The 15,717-nt window shown below is 42.2% G+C and overlaps 2 protein-coding genes across 2 annotated transcripts; both read right to left on the bottom strand.

Annotated features, from left to right (window-relative positions):
• Positions 1 to 389: 389 nt before the first annotated feature.
• On the bottom strand, positions 390 to 1,334 carry LOC133132425 (odorant receptor 131-2-like). Its single transcript, XM_061247867.1, has one exon. The coding sequence runs from the start codon at positions 1,332 to 1,334 to the stop codon at positions 390 to 392; it is 945 nt and encodes a 314-aa protein (XP_061103851.1).
• Positions 1,335 to 11,305: 9,971 nt separating this feature from the next.
• LOC133132424 (odorant receptor 131-2-like) lies at positions 11,306 to 12,121 on the bottom strand. Its single transcript, XM_061247866.1, has one exon. It carries the CDS (start codon positions 12,119 to 12,121, stop codon positions 11,306 to 11,308), a length of 816 nt encoding a protein of 271 aa, XP_061103850.1.
• Between the last annotated feature and the right edge of the window lie 3,596 nt (positions 12,122 to 15,717).

Genomic DNA, 15,717 nt, shown 5'->3' with positions numbered 1-15,717 from the left:
TGTGCAGGGAACTACAGTATGCAGTGCAGACAGTAAGTATTTGCACAGTGACACATTTTCTGTTACTTTTGCTCTGTACTCCAACAAACAAATGGTTGAAATAAACCAATCACTATGTGGTTAAAGTGCAGACTTTTAGCTTTAATTGAATAATGTTACATCTGGCTTGGGTGAACAATGTTGGAATTAAACAATACACATATTTGAAAAAAACATAACTGAACATTTGGACCTGAGCTGTAGTATTATCATACTGTAGGTTTACAGCCTGCATGGGACACTATTTTGCTCTTCTGGAAATATGAATCTAACCTCAGTTATTCCAGTAAATATCAAAAGGTATAAATGGTTTGACAAATGTCATTTTACATTTAAACCCTCATAGTGTGTTACTTGAGTGTGGTGGGGTTGCACCTGAAGTACCTGAGGAAAAGTGGCCGGATGGCATTGTCTCTCAGGCCATAAATGAGGGGACTTAGACATCGAGGAAGAACAAGGAGGCAAAAAAAGTTCAAGAATTGCAGAGGCACATACAAGGCAGTGGCAGTCTTGGCAATCAGAGACTCAAACAATGCAAACAGCAAAGAGGTGATACATAGTCCCAGCTGAATCATGTGGAGCAGCACAGTTTTGCGAGCCTTATTGGCTGAATCCTTGTTTGTGGAAGCTGATTTAGCTACTAATGTTATACTAACATAAATATAGAGGATTGTCAGAGCCACAACCACAAGGAAAAGAAAACTTGCCGCACTGTACAAGGTGAGCTGCCATTCCTCAATTAACATCTGCTCCCGCATACAAAATATGGGTGCACTGAAAAAGTGGGGATCAAGTGCCATGATGTAAAATATCTCAATGAGGATGTTAAAAGAGCTAATGAACCACATTATTCCAATAGCGATCGCTGTCCTTCTCTGGGTGGCGATCTCTGTGTGACGCAAAGGGAAGCGAATGGCCACATAGCGCTCCAGTGAAATCACTGCCAGGTTGAGTGGGGTGTTGTTATAAGTGACTGCAGAAATCAGTATCAGGATAGAGCAGATGGCCTTAGACATATAGAGGGATGCCAAGGCAAATAAGTACAACAATATAGTCCCCATTAGATGAACAGAATCATTGATGAGCATGTGGGCAAAGAGGATGTAACGTGAGTCCTCCCTGAATTTTGGTTTGCTCCACAGAATGAAGAACATGATGCCACTCATGAAGGTAAAAAACAATGCAGTTGCCAATATCACAATTACCTCTGTCACCACAACTGCATTCATCTGTATTACATAGACTTGCTGGTGTAAGAATGAGAGCTGCCCAGATGAAACATTGCCCTCCTCCATAGATCACTTCCTTCTTAACCAAAAAAACCCCTGTTTGCAACAAATATTATTTATTTATTTTGCTTAATGGTACAATTCAGTAAAATTGGAAGACATTCCTTTGCACACCTGACAGGTACAAAGAGACATAGAAACTACAGTAGATCAAAGGGTCTCTTTGCAGTCCGAGAAAAAAGACACTATGCTTCTTTGTGTCCTTCATCAGGCCTGAAAAATATCTATTTGACCAAACTGAAATAAATGCCTATTTACAGGTATCGTACTGTACACGCAGGAGTGCCTTCATTCCAGAATTCAGCCAAATATAATGCGCACTGAACAGCTGGCCTCATTACATATTTGAATAATATCCAAAATATAAATAAGTAACTGATCTTTTTCAAAAGTGCAATTGGAAGAATCCTTGAGCTCCTTTTGCTGCTGTGCAGCATCTGACAATCTGTGTGCTGGTGACATTTATTTATATACAAGGGTGATGCACTGTTGTCATGCCATCCTCACTAGAGTATATGCAATAACACAATAACACAACAAAAGGTGTGTGAGTGTTATGTGGCAGGCAATTAATCAGTTAAGATGACCCACAAGTTGCCTGGAGTGAATCTGAAATGTTCCATGTTTCTAAAGCACACATGGCTAAAGAGTAATTGCAATTAAAATGCAGTTAAAGGTTGCAAGACTTAGCATGTCTCCAGGCAATATTAGGCCTATAGCGGGTCCATACATTCCCTGTAATGTTGGTCAGGGCAACATGGAAAGACATTATGTCTTTAGTCAGGCAACTCTTAAAATGAGACATTTTTCAAAGACTGATTAAGGCCACAATTGATATCATGCATAGGAGTGTAGAGTTGTGTTTTTCATTTTTATTGTATCATATTAGGACTGAAATGTGCAAGTTTTCAAATTAACTGGAGAAGTAACAGCTGTCAGTTGAAATATTTCTGAACCATTTGAAGAATACACTTTGGTTTCGCAATGTAAAAATTACAGCACATTACATTACAGCCCCTCATTTCAGGACACCATCATGTTAATGTGATGTAATTTAAAGTAGTCATGTTCAGCACTTTGTTGAATATCCTTAGCATACAATGTGTGCTTGAAGTCTGTGACCTATAGCCATCATGGGAGCTTAGTATGTTTTCTGGTGGTGCTCTGCCAGGCCTGTACTGTAGCCATCTTTAGCTGCTACTTGTTCCAGGGGCTAGTTGCCTTAAGTTTTCTCTTTAGCATATGAAATGCACATTCATTTGGAATCAATCCAACAATCAGGAATTTTTCAGTTTTTGGCTTTGAAAAACTGTTGCTTTAGCAATATGTTTGGGATCAATGGGCCTCATGCAAGAAGAACTCGTACAAACACATTTGTCTGGGCGGCCTGTGGCATAGTGGTTAAGGTAAATGACTGGGATATGCAAGGTTGGTGGTTCCAATCCCGGTAGCCACAATAAGATCTGCACAGCCGTTGGGCCCTTGAGCAAGGCCCTTAACCCTGCATTGCTCCAGAGGAGGATTGTCTACTGCTTTGTCTAATCAACTGTATGTCCCTCTGGATAAGAGCCTCTGCCAAATGCCAAAAATGTAATTTTTTCTTAAATTGCTCAAACAAAGTATTTAAGAGAACTTGGCGCATTCAACATGTGTGAGCAACACATTCCATTATTTTCTCTGGAGAGGATTGCAGAGCATGATGAGTGAGTGCTGTGCTACTTTCAACGGGCTCACAAAACCTGGATCAAACTTTCAAACTAAGCATTGCATATCAAATAGGAGCTTATTTCTTGCCTCAAATATTTTCATAAACATATTAAGGTGCACTAGTGCACTATTGAGGAGGAATAAAAGTTTATTAACGGTACGCTGTATTGTCAGGCCACCCAATCAGGTGCTGACTATGTGGAAGACTACATCCCATGTTCTTGTTGATCCCATTAACCATCTATATGATGGAGCCCACCTACAGTGCAGCATATAAAATGGGCAGTTTGGGGGTTCAATGGATTTTCCTAGCCTGATATGGCATTTTTGGGTGTCAATTATGCTAATTCACAATTCTCACGCACGCACGCTCATTTATGAAGAGGTGGGGATTGATCATGTTCATGTGGACTGGTTAGGATTGTTTCCTGAAATTAGGAGCATTGCCCTCTAAACAAAAAAAAGGACGAACAGGCTACACTTTAAACCTCATATTCAGTGTTTCATTTCAAATCGAATGTGTTGGAGTACAGAGCCAAAAGAACAATTATATACAGTGGGCTCCAGAGTTATTGGTAACCTCGAGGAAAAATGGCTGCAGATAACACATATCATAATATATATCTTATAATCAAAGAGATAGAAAAACTGTATACTTCAATTTCAATACATTTACTTCCATGTTTCAATGTTTTTTTATTCAATAATCATTATTTCATTATTTCTGAAAATCATAGGTGTCAAAATGATTGGCGCCCCTATTGTAAATAAAATCAAATAAAGTTAAATTGCCTTGATTAATCTTAGTCGAATCTTCATCTTAGTGTATGCTAATCAATGAACGGGAAAACATAACATGAAACAAATATAAATCGTGACATAACAAGTTTGCGAACTTTGACATGAATAAACTATAGAACGTGACATGACAAGACTAGAAAATACATCGAATCAAGAACTAAACATGAAACGTAATATGACATGAAAATGAAACGTAACCCCCTCCGAGGAATCGCCACCTTAACGTGGTGGAGGGGTTTGTGTGTCCTGGTGATCCTGGGAGCTAGGTTGTCGGGGACACTGTTAGCCCCCACTAAGGTCTCCCAAGGCAAATTGGTCCCAGGGGAGGGGCTAGACTAAGAGCGATTCAAAGACTCCATGATATGGCCACACAATGACACAGTTACCTCTCCCGGAAAGGGAAAACCGGGGCCCCCTGCTGGAGCCAGGACCGGGAGGGGAGCTTGTCGGCGAGCGTCTGGTGGCCGGGCCTTATCCCATGGGGCCCGGCCGGGCACAGCCCAAACTGGTCACGTGGGGTCGCCGCCCTGTGGGCTCGGAGTCGGGTGCTTTGCCCAACGGGCAGTAGGCGAAGGCGGGATCCGGGCGTGCTGATCCTCGGCATCGCAGACTGGTTCTGGGGACGTGGAACGTCACCTCTCTGGTGGGGAAGGAACCGGAGCTAGTGCGGGAGGCGGAGCGGTACCAACTAGATATAGTTGGGCTCACCTCCACGCACAGTACTGGTTCCGGAACCAAACTCCTGGAGAGGGGCTGGACTCTGTTCTTTTCTGGAGTTGCTCAAGGTGAGAGGCGCCGGGCGGGTGTGGGGATACTCACAAGCCACCGGCTGAGCGCCACTGTGTTGGAGTTCCACCCGGGGAACGAGAGGGTCGCCTCTCTGCGACTACGTGTCGCTGGGGGGAAAGCTCTGACATTCGTGCTTATGCACCAAACGGCAGTTCAGAGTATCCAGCCTTCTTGGAGTCACTGGGCGGCATCCTGGAAAGGGTGCCACCCGGAAACTCCATAGTTCTGCTGGGCGACTTCAACGCTCACGTGGGCAATGACGGAGAAACCTGGAGGGGGGTGATTGGGATGAATGACCTGCCTGATCTGAACCCAAGCGGTGTTTTGTTATTGGACTTCGGTGCTGGTCATGGATTGTCGATAACAAACACCATGTTCGAGCATAGGGTAGCAAACGTGTAATGAGGGTGAACTGGGAACGTCTGGCGGAGGCCCCTGTTCACGAGGTCTTCAACTCCCACCTCCGGAGGAACTTCTCATGCATCCCGGGGGAAGCTGGGGACATGGAGTCCGAGTGGGCCATGTTCAAAGCCTCCATTGCAGAGGCGGCAAGCAGGAGCTGTGGCCAGAAGGTCATCGGTGCCTGTCGGGGCGGCAACCCAAGTACCCGCTGGTGGACACCAGCGGTGACGGAAGCCATCAAGCTGAAGAAGGAGGCCTTTCGGGCTTGGCTGGCCCGGGGGTCCCCTGAAGCAGCAGACAGGTACCGGGTGGCCAGAAGGGCTGCAGCTTCGGCAGTCGCTGAAGCAAAAACCCGGGTATGGGAGGAGTTTGGGGAGGCTATGGAGAAGGACTTTCGATTGGCCTCAAGGAAGTTCTGGCAAACCATCCGACGACTCAGAAAGGGAAAGCAGGGCTTGTCTCAGGCTGTTTTCAGCAGGGGAGGAGAACTGCTGACCCGGACTGGGGATATTGTCGGGCGGTGGAAAGAGCATTTTGAGGAGCTCCTTTGTGGACTTGGAGAAGGCTTTCGACCGTGTCCCCCGGGGAACCCTGTGGGATGTACTGCGGGAGTATGGGGTACCGGGGCCGTTGATACGAGCCATCTGGTCCCTGTATAACCAAAGTGAGAGCTGTGTCCGCATTCTCGGCACAAAGTCAAGCATGTTTCCTGTGGGTGTTGGACTCCGCCAAGGTTGCCCCTTGTCACCGGTCCTGTTTGTGGTATTCATGGACAGGATCTCAAGGTGCAGCCGAGGTGAGGAGAGTGTCCGGTTTGGCGGATGATGTGGTTCTACTGGCTTCATCGGACCGTGACCTTCAGCACACACTGGAGCGGTTTGCAGCCGAGTGTGAAGTGGCCGGGATGAGAGTCAGCACCTTCAAGTCCGAGACCATGGTTCTCTGCCGGAAAACGGTGGATTGCTCCCTCCATTACATTACATTACATTACATTATTGGCATTTGGCAGACGCTCTTATCCAGAGCGACATACAACAAAGTGCATACCCATAACCAGGGATAAGTTCGCTGAAAGACCCTAGAGGGAAGTACAATTTCAACTGCTACCTGCACAACAAAGATAAGGCCAAGGGCCTTTTTTTTTTTTTTTTTTTTTTTTTTTTTTGAACAAACAAACAAACAAACAGAGCAAAAGTGACCAAAGTTAACTATCCAAACTATCCAAACTATCCAACCCTCCGGGTTGGGAACGAGTCTTTGCCCCAAGTGAAGGAGAAGTATCTCGGGGTCTTGTTCACGAGTGAGGGTAGAAGGGAGCGTGAGATCGACAGGCGGATCGGTGCAGCATCAGCAGTAATGCGGGCGTTGCACCGGACCGTCGTGGTGAAGAGGGAGCTGAGCCGGAAGGCGAAGCTCTCGATTTACTGGTCGATCTACATCCCAACCCTCACCTATGGTCACAAGCTTTGGGTAGAGACCGAAAGAACAAGATCACGTATACAAGCGGCCAAAATGAGCTTCCTCCGTAGGGTGGCCGGGCTCAGCCTTAGAGATAGGGTGAGGAGTTTGGACATCCGGAGGGAGCTCGGAGTAGAGCCGCTGCTCCTTCGCGTCGAAAGGAGCCAATTGAGGTGGTTCGGGCATCTGATCAGGATGCTTCCCGGGCGCCTCCCTTTGGAGGTTTTCCGGGCTCGTCAAACTGGGCGGAGACCCCGAGGGAGACCCAGAGCCCGCTGTAGAGATTATATATCTCTCCTGGCCTGGGAACGCCTCGGGATCCCCCAGGAGGAGCTAGAATGCGTTGCTGGGGAGAGGGACACCTGGAATACCCGGCTTTGCCTACTGCCACCGCGACCCGACTCCGGATAAGCGGGTGATGATGGATGGATGGATGGATGGATGAAACGTAACAAGAAATATAACCTAAAAACGTGGCAAAACTAGACTAACATAATACATGATATGACAATAAAATAACTAAGACAATAACTAAACATGAAACATGACATGGCAAGCATGAAATGTGACAGAGATTTGCCCAACAGGACAATGACTCCAAACATATCAAACTCCACACGGAAAGGGTTGAGTGAAAACAACATCCATGTTCTTCAATGACCATTTAGTCTCCAGATTTAAATCCCATCTAAATCTGTGGTCTGAATTAAACCATAACCTTATCACAAGTAATAGGAGAAGAGTCATGATTGTCATATTTGCCAGGGGTGTCTGCACAAAGTATTAAACCAGGGATGCCTATAAATTTGGCACCTATGGTTTTCAGAAAAAAATTAGATTGCTTAAAAACATATATACAGTATATGCATCGCATATAGATTATTACCTGTATTGAGCCCACTGTTTATACACTCAGTGATCACTTTATTAGGTAAACCTGTACACCAGCTGGTTAATGCAACTATAATATTGTATCTGACAATCATGTGGCAGCAACTAAATGCATTAAAACGTGCAGATGTGGTCAAGAGGTTCAGTTGCTTTTCAGACGAAATGTCAGAATGGGGAAGAAATGTGAACGAAGTGACTTTGGCTGTGGAATGATTGTTGGTGCCAGACAGAACCTGCTTATCTCATGGGATTTTCACACACATCCAGTGAGCAGCAGTTCTGTGGGCAGAAAGCATTGTTAATGAGAGAGGTCAGAGGAGAAGGACCAGACTGGTCAAAGGTGACAGGAAGGTGACAGTAAATAAAATAACAACGCATTACAACAGTATACAGAAGAGCATCTCTGAACACATAACGTGTGAAATCTGCTTGTCAAAAGTGGATAGGCTACAGCATCTTAAAACACATATAATAATCAACACTCACAGAGCACTTTATTGGGTAGACCTGTACACCAGGTTGTTAATGCAAATATTTCATCAGCCAATCATGTGGCAGAAACTAAATTGCATACAAGCAAATATTTCATCAGCCAATCATGTGGCAGCAACTAAACTGCATACAAGCATGCAGACATGGTCAAGAGGTTCAGCTGTTTTTCACATCAAATGTCAGAATGGGGAAGAAATGTGATCTAAGTGGTTTGATCTGCGGATCTCCTGGGATTTTCACATACAACAGTCTCTATAGTTTGCAGGGAATGTTGAAAAAAAAAAAAACAACATCCTGTGTGAAGACCAATGAGTCTAAAAAAGAAGTCTAATAAATACCTAATAAAGTGCTCACTGAATGTACATGCTAATATTGTACTTATTGTGCTCAAAGGCCTATAGGCAAAGCCCTGTCAGTTCAGTGTTGTGTTTGACCAGATGATGTAACAGGAGCAGGAAGATGGTGGCAGAGTAAACTGGTCCCTGCTCTGTGCATGGCCTCATGTCATGTGAGGAGTAAGGTGCCCCCACAGAGAAAGCTCCAGGGTGCCATTAAAATGTTTTTCCTCTGCAGACTGTAGGTCCCCTGCCCCATCATTAACACTAATTTATTATTAATGTCCATGTCAGAGCTGTGGGTGCAGTTAGGCCCCTTGTTTGTTCCTGTGTTCATCGGTAGATGTGTAATGCAGGGTGTTGGGCTGGATGCATCAGGCCTCAGTCAGCATTCAGTGACACAGGCAGCACAGATTTCAGAACAGGTTTTTGAGTGAGAGCCACATTAAAAACACACAGAAGAAATAAATGCAGTTACTGGCAGTGGTGTAGTATGTCGGTAAGGGAAATGTCCATATACCTAATGAGTTGGATTCCCATATTGTGTACGAAGGTTCTTCAGTTGTACACTCATTTTATGAGGAACACCTGTACACCTACTTATTCATGTGATTATGTAATCAGCCAATCGTGTCGCAGCACTGCAATGCATAAACGTTTGCAGATATGGTAGCTTCAGTTAATGTTCGCATCAACCATCAGAATGGGGATAAAAGGTGATCTAAGTGACTTTGACTTTGGAATGATTGTTTGTCAGAATTGTGTGAAAAACGAAAAAAACATCCAGCGAGCAGCAGTTCTGTTGCCAGACTGGTCAAAGCTGGCAGGAAGGTGACAGTAACGCAAATAACCATACATTACAGCAGGAGTATGCAGAACAGCATCTCTGAACACACAACGCTTTAAATCTTGAAGAGAATAGGCTACATCACCAGAAGGCTTTATAAGTCAAAGAAATACCAAGTGAAGTGTTATAAATGGACTATATATTTAAGAATTTGAAAACAACCATGGAAAGGGGTATCTAAGTAATATACATTACAGTGTAATCACCTTTTTACAGATGATTGAAAATCAAGTCGAAATGCAGTACAGAACATATTCAGAACATATTGTGCAACTTTGTGTAGTGTGTTTGGCCCGCTGAGTAAGGGTAATACAATATTGTAACTGCTAACCAAAAAAATAGATGAGATGCAAATAATTACTTTTGTACCGCAAAATAATTTATTCAGGCTTAAAACACCCAATATTTAATATAGAGTCAGCAAACTTCACCTGTGAGCTCAAAGGGGAATATAGGTCTGGACAAATGTGATCACATTGCCACAATCTATCCCTTGTTGGTCAAACTGATGGTGTTTAAACCATCCCCGGTCTCCCCTACTTTGTTTTGTTTATTTTTAACCATACAGCACCTGCTCTAACTTATGTCAGACCCTGCGTAAGAAATTTGTCTGGTACCATTGGTGAATGTGTATCAATTGCCATACAAACATTCCTTAGATTAGTCTTGAATTTATTTCCTTAATAACAACATAAAATTATTTTTTGTACTCCCTCATTTCCTCATTTAGTTGAATACGGGACACATTAGCTCAAGAGGTAAGAGCTGCCGTCTGGTGTGTCAGGTGTGTTAAAGTGTCCCTGAGCAAGACACCTAACCCCCAATCACTCATTACAAGCTGGTCGGTGCCTTTCATGGCAGCCAATCACCGTTGGTGTGTAACTGTGTGCATGTGTGTGGAAAGGATTGGTCACCCAAAAAGTGCACCAAGTCTTGAAACAATATAGAAGTGTTGTTTGGATAAGTTTCATGTAGTGTCAAAATCAAGTCGTGAGTGTTTGTCTTAGTCCATTTGACAAATCAAAGAAACGAAAGAAGAAACATTTGGCCAAAAACCGCCGACATAAAACAAATCAACAAACAATAAAGAACAATCAAACAATATATAAAACAGCAAGCAATATATAAAAAACACAGAAAAGCTTTTAAATCATAAGAGTAAAACCAAGAGAATCAATAGAAACAATAAAGCGAACCAAAAAAAAGAAATAGCTGCAAAAATGTGTAAACAATCAAACAAATGAATAGCAAAAGTGAAAGACCTAAAACTATATCATAGTCAGTACCGTGCTTCAACCACATGTCCTGGCAAACTGTTCCAACCATTAACAACTCTCTGAGTATACATTTCTGAGTATTTGTTGAGAATTTCCTCTTGGCTAATTTCAGCCTGTGGTCCATTGTTCTGTTAACAGAGCTCAGTCTAATTGGCATTTCGTCGATCCTCACAACCTCATAATCTAAATATAATTCCATACCTAAAAACAGAGAAAAGAAAACACAAGGGCAAAAATATATCGTTAAAAGTTGTACTTATTATCTCTCATGTCTCATCTGCTGCTCCTCAGAGAATCCTCTTTCAAGTAATGTTGCGACTCTCCAAATTATATTGTTGCGCAGATGCAGTTCTTGTTGCTTTAATTGTACAGAGGATCTGAGTTAGTTTAACTAACAATGCCACAGTCATGTGCAATGTGTTGTGTTTGCCATTTACAATATACCTATTGATAACACTGTCACATTATTTTGTCTATCTATTGAATATACATAGGTGATGGATAGTGAGATGACATAACCTGACTTCATAAATTTGATGAGTACATGACTACTTGTGCTTGTACAGAAATGCAATTGCCTTGTATATTCAATGCCTGCCTCTGTGTTCAGGCAACTACAGTATGCAGTGCAGACAGTAAGTATTTGCACAGTGACACATTTTCTGTCATTTTTGCTCTGTACTCCAGCAAACAAACAGTTGAAATAAAGCAATCACAATGTGGTTAAGTGCAGACTTTCAGCTTTAATTGAATAATGTTACATCTGGCTTGGGTGAACCATGTAGGAATGAAACAATACACATATTTGAAAAAAACATAACTTAACATTTGGACCTGAGCTGCAGTATTATTATAGCCTGCAGGGGACACTATTTTGGTCTTCTGGAAAAATGCATCTCACCTCAGTTATTCCAGTAAACATCTAAAGGTATAAATGATTTGACAAATGTCATTTTACATTTAAACCCTCATAGTGTGTTACTTGAGTGTGGTGGGGTTGCATCTGAAGTAACTGAGGAAAAGTGGCCGGATGGCACTGTCTCTCAGGCCATAAATGAGGGGACTCAGACAACGGGGAAGAACAAGGAGCCAAAAAAAGTTCAAGCATTGCAGAGACATAAACGAGGCAGTGCCATTCTTGGCAATCAGAGACTCAAACAATGAATACAGCAAAGAGGTGATACATAATCCCAGCTGAAACATGTGGAGCAGCACAGTTTTGCGAGCCTTATTGGCTGAATCCTTGTTTGTGGAAGCTGATTTAGCTACTAATGTTATACTAACGTAAATATAGAGGATTGTCAGAGCCACAACCACAAGGAAAAAAAAACTTGCCGCACTGTACAAGGTGAGCTGCCATTCCTCAATTAACATCTGCTCCCGTGTACAAAATATGGGTGCCGTGAAAAAGTGGGGATCGAGCGCCATGATGTAAAATATCTCAATGAGGATGTTAACAGAGCTAATGAACCACATTAGTCCAATAGCGATCGCTGTCCTTCTCTGGGTGGCGATCTCTGTGTGACGCAAAGGGAAGCGAATGGCCACATAGCGCTCCAGTGAAATCAATGCCAGGTTGAGTGGGGTGTTGTTATAAGTGACTGCAGTAATCACTACCAGGATAGAGCAGATGGCCTTAGACATATGCAGGAATGCCAAGGCAAATAATAATAACACTATAATGCCCATTAGATGAACAGAATCATTGATGAGCATGTGGGCAAAGAGGATGTAACGCGAGTCCTCCCTGAATTTAGGTTTGCTCCACAGAATGAAGAACATAATGCCACTCATGAAGGTAAAAAACAATGCTGTAGCCAATATCACAATTACCTCTGTCACCACAACTTCATTCATCTGTATTACATAGACTTTCTGGTGTAAGAATGTGAGCTGTCCAGATGAAACATTGCCCTCCTCCATAGATCACTTCCTTCTTAACCAAAAAAAAAATTACCCTTAAGGTTTGCAACAAATATATAATTGATTTATTTTGCTTAATTTAATTGGTATAATTCAATAAAATTGGAAGACATTCCTTTGCACACCTGACATAACGTTCTGTCACGGACACAAAGAGACATAGAAACTACAGTAGATCAAAGGGTCTCTTTGCAATCCAAGAAAAAAGACACTATGCTCCTGAAAAATATCTATTTGACCACACTGAAATAAATGCCTATTTAAAGGTACACGCAGGAGTGCCTTCATTCCAGAATTCAACCAAATATGATGCGCACTGAACAGCTGGCCTCATTTCATATTTGAATAATATCCCAAATATAAATAAGTAACTGATCTTTTTCAAAAGTGCAATTGGAAGAATCCTTGAGCTCCTTTTGCTGCTGTGCAGCATCTGACAATCTGTGTGCTGGTGACATTTATTTATATACAAGGGTGATGCACTGTTGTCATGCCATCCTCACTAGAGTATATGCAATAACACAATAACACAACAAAAGGTGTGTGAGTGTTATGTGGCAGGCAATGAATCAGTTAAGATGACCCACAAGTTGCCTGGAGTGAATCTGAAATGTTCCATGTTTCTAAAGCACACATGGCTAAAGAGTAATTGCAATTAATTTACATGAAAGGCAGTTAAAGGTTGCAAGACTTAGCATGTCTCCAGGCAATATTAGGCCTATAGCGGGTCCATAAATTCCCTGTAATGTTGGTCAGGGCAACATGGAAAGACATTATGTCTTTAGTCAGGCAACTCTTAAAATGAGACATTTTTCAAAGGCTGATTAAGGCCACAATTGATATCATGCATAGGAGTGTAGAGTTGTGTTTTTCATTTTTATTGTATCATATTAGGACTGAAATGTGCAAGTTTTCAAATTAACTGGAGAAGTAACAGCTGTCAGTTGAAATATTTCTGAACCATTTGAAGAATACACTTTGGTTTCACAAAGTAGAAATTACAGCACATCTTATACCTAGCCCCTCATTTCAGGACACCATCATGTTAATGTGATGTAATTTAAAGTAGTCATGTTCAGCACTTTGTTGAATATCCTTAGCATACAATGTGTGCTTGAAGTCTGTGACCTATAGACATCATGGGAGCTTAGTATGTTTTCTGGTGGTGCTCTGCCAAGCCTGTACTGTAGCCATCTTTAGCTGCTACTTGTTCCAGGGGCTTGTTGCCTTAAGTTTTCTCTTTAGCATATTAAATGCACATTCATTTGGATTCAAATCGGGTAAGTGACTTCAACAATCAGGAATTTTTCAGTTTTTGGCTTTGAAAAACTGTTGCTTTAGCAATATGCTTGGGATCAATGGGCCTCATGCAAGAAGAACTCGTACAAACCCATTTGTCTGGGTGGCCTGTGGCATAGTGGTTAAGGTAAATGACTGGGATATGCAAGGTCAGTGGTTCTAATCCCGGTAACCACAATAAGATCCGCACAGCTGTTGGGCCCTTGAGCAAGGCCCTTAACCCTGCATTGCTCCAGGGGAGGATTGTCTACTGCTTTGTCTAATCAACTGTACGTCGCTCTGGATAAGAGCCTCTGCCAAATGCCAATGATGTAATTTCTTCTTAAATTGCTCATACAATGGATTTAAGAGAACTTGGCACATTAAACGATTTTCTCGTATTTACAATTTCTTCTTAGGTTGGAACAAAACTAACGAGTGGATCTGACCTGCTGTAAGAATCATGTGAGCAACACATTCCATTATTTTCTATGGAGAGGATTGCAGAGCATGAGTCCAGTGAGTGCTGTGCTACTTTCAACGGGCTCACAAAACCTGGATCAAACTTTCAAACTAGGCATTGCAGATCAAATATGAATCAAGATTCAGCAATTGCATTGCTTATTTCTTGCCTCAAATGTTTTCCTAAACATATTAAGGTGCACTAGTGCACTATTTAGGAGGAATAAAAGTTTATTAACGGTACGCCATATTGTAATGTTTTGCCAAAACCATTGAGAGAACAGCGAACTCCAAACGACCGTAAAAAAAACTCTCTCTAGCCAAATGGATTATGTCTTGAAAGAAAATAAAACTATCAAAGAAACCATCATCGACATACAAAGCAGGAGCATGCGTGATAATTTAATATTCTCAGGGATTCCAGAAACTACACCGGACAATCCAGAAGCATGAATTAAAGACTTCATGCAGCGAGAACTTAAACTCCAATCGGACATCATCAACAACATTACTTTTCACCGCGTCCACCGACTTGGCGCACGCAAAGACCGCGGTCCCCGAGCGATTGTTGCTTCGAACACCATAAACAAAAGGAATTCGTAAAAAGCAAAGGACGAGAACTAAGAGGCACAAAGTTCGGTCTAAATGATCAGTTCCCCCGGCAAATAAATGAGCGCCGCAAAATATTGTGGCCAATATTTAAAAAACATAGAGATCAGGGCAAGCGTGTCTCCCTTGTGGTGGACAAACAGTGCATTTATTTCGAGACTGCGACACCACACCTTGGCTTTTTAAAAATATTTAAAGGTTTGCAATGACCCAAAAATCATAACCTCCAAACGTGCCTAGCCCATTCCATTACTGGTAGCATTCAGTGTTATCTGTACTATGGACACTCCACTGTTCTCTCCTTTTGTTCTTTTTCTTTTAATTTGTTCTTTTTCTTTTTTCTTTTCTCTCCTTTCATTCATTCTCACTAAAACACACATGCACACACAGCCCTTTGTCTCTCATGCATTGTCTGATGTTTATCTCTGTACCTATCTGTGCCTAGCTGTCTATTTCTGTTTAAAACTAGGAGTAAGAAAGAAACAGTACGGACATGGGGAAACCCATTCAACCTCATGTGCGGAAAAACAGACTATTACCCTCCTAAAAAATGTCAATAAAATTCATAAACTGGAATATCAGTGGGATTAGTTCACAGGCAAAGAAAGATAAAATTCTAAATCACCTCACCAACTTGCATGCAGACATATGCCTCATACAAGAAACTCACCTAACGGACTCTGAGCCTCAGAAGTTAAAATCCTCACAATTCATTCAGGTTTTCTCATCTACCTACAACTCCAAGAAAAGAGGTGTATCTATTCTAATAAACAAAAGAATACAATTAATCCATAATGCAACAATCACTGATCCTGAAGGAAGATATGTTATCATCAATGCCTCCATTAATAGCAACAATATCACCATTGCAAACATATATGGCCCCAATGTTGATGATCCTACTTTCTTTCATACATTTTTCTCCTCACTAAATGATATTTCAAATTCAACAATAATAATCGGAGGCGACTTCAACACCGTCATCAACCCTGCTTTAGACAGATCTAGCCACACAGGTAATACTAGAAACTGGCATACCACCAAAACACTGAAACAGTACATGAGTAATTTTGGTCTTGGCGATAGCTGGCGGGTTCATAAATCATTCTCTCGCATAG

This window comes from Conger conger, chromosome 7, assembly GCF_963514075.1.
Source record: "Conger conger chromosome 7, fConCon1.1, whole genome shotgun sequence".
Classification (NCBI taxonomy): domain Eukaryota; kingdom Metazoa; phylum Chordata; class Actinopteri; order Anguilliformes; family Congridae; genus Conger; species Conger conger.
Note: the sequence above shows the minus strand (reverse complement) of the source record. Positions and strands in the feature narration are given on the sequence as shown.

Bases quoted from the DNA above. Each gene is read 5' to 3' on its own strand.
- LOC133132424 (XM_061247866.1), bottom strand. From the start codon at position 12,121: ATGAGTGGCATTATGTTCTTCATTCTGTGGAGCAAACCTAAATTCAGG.
- LOC133132425 (XM_061247867.1), bottom strand. From the start codon at position 1,334: ATGGAGGAGGGCAATGTTTCATCTGGGCAGCTCTCATTCTTACACCAG.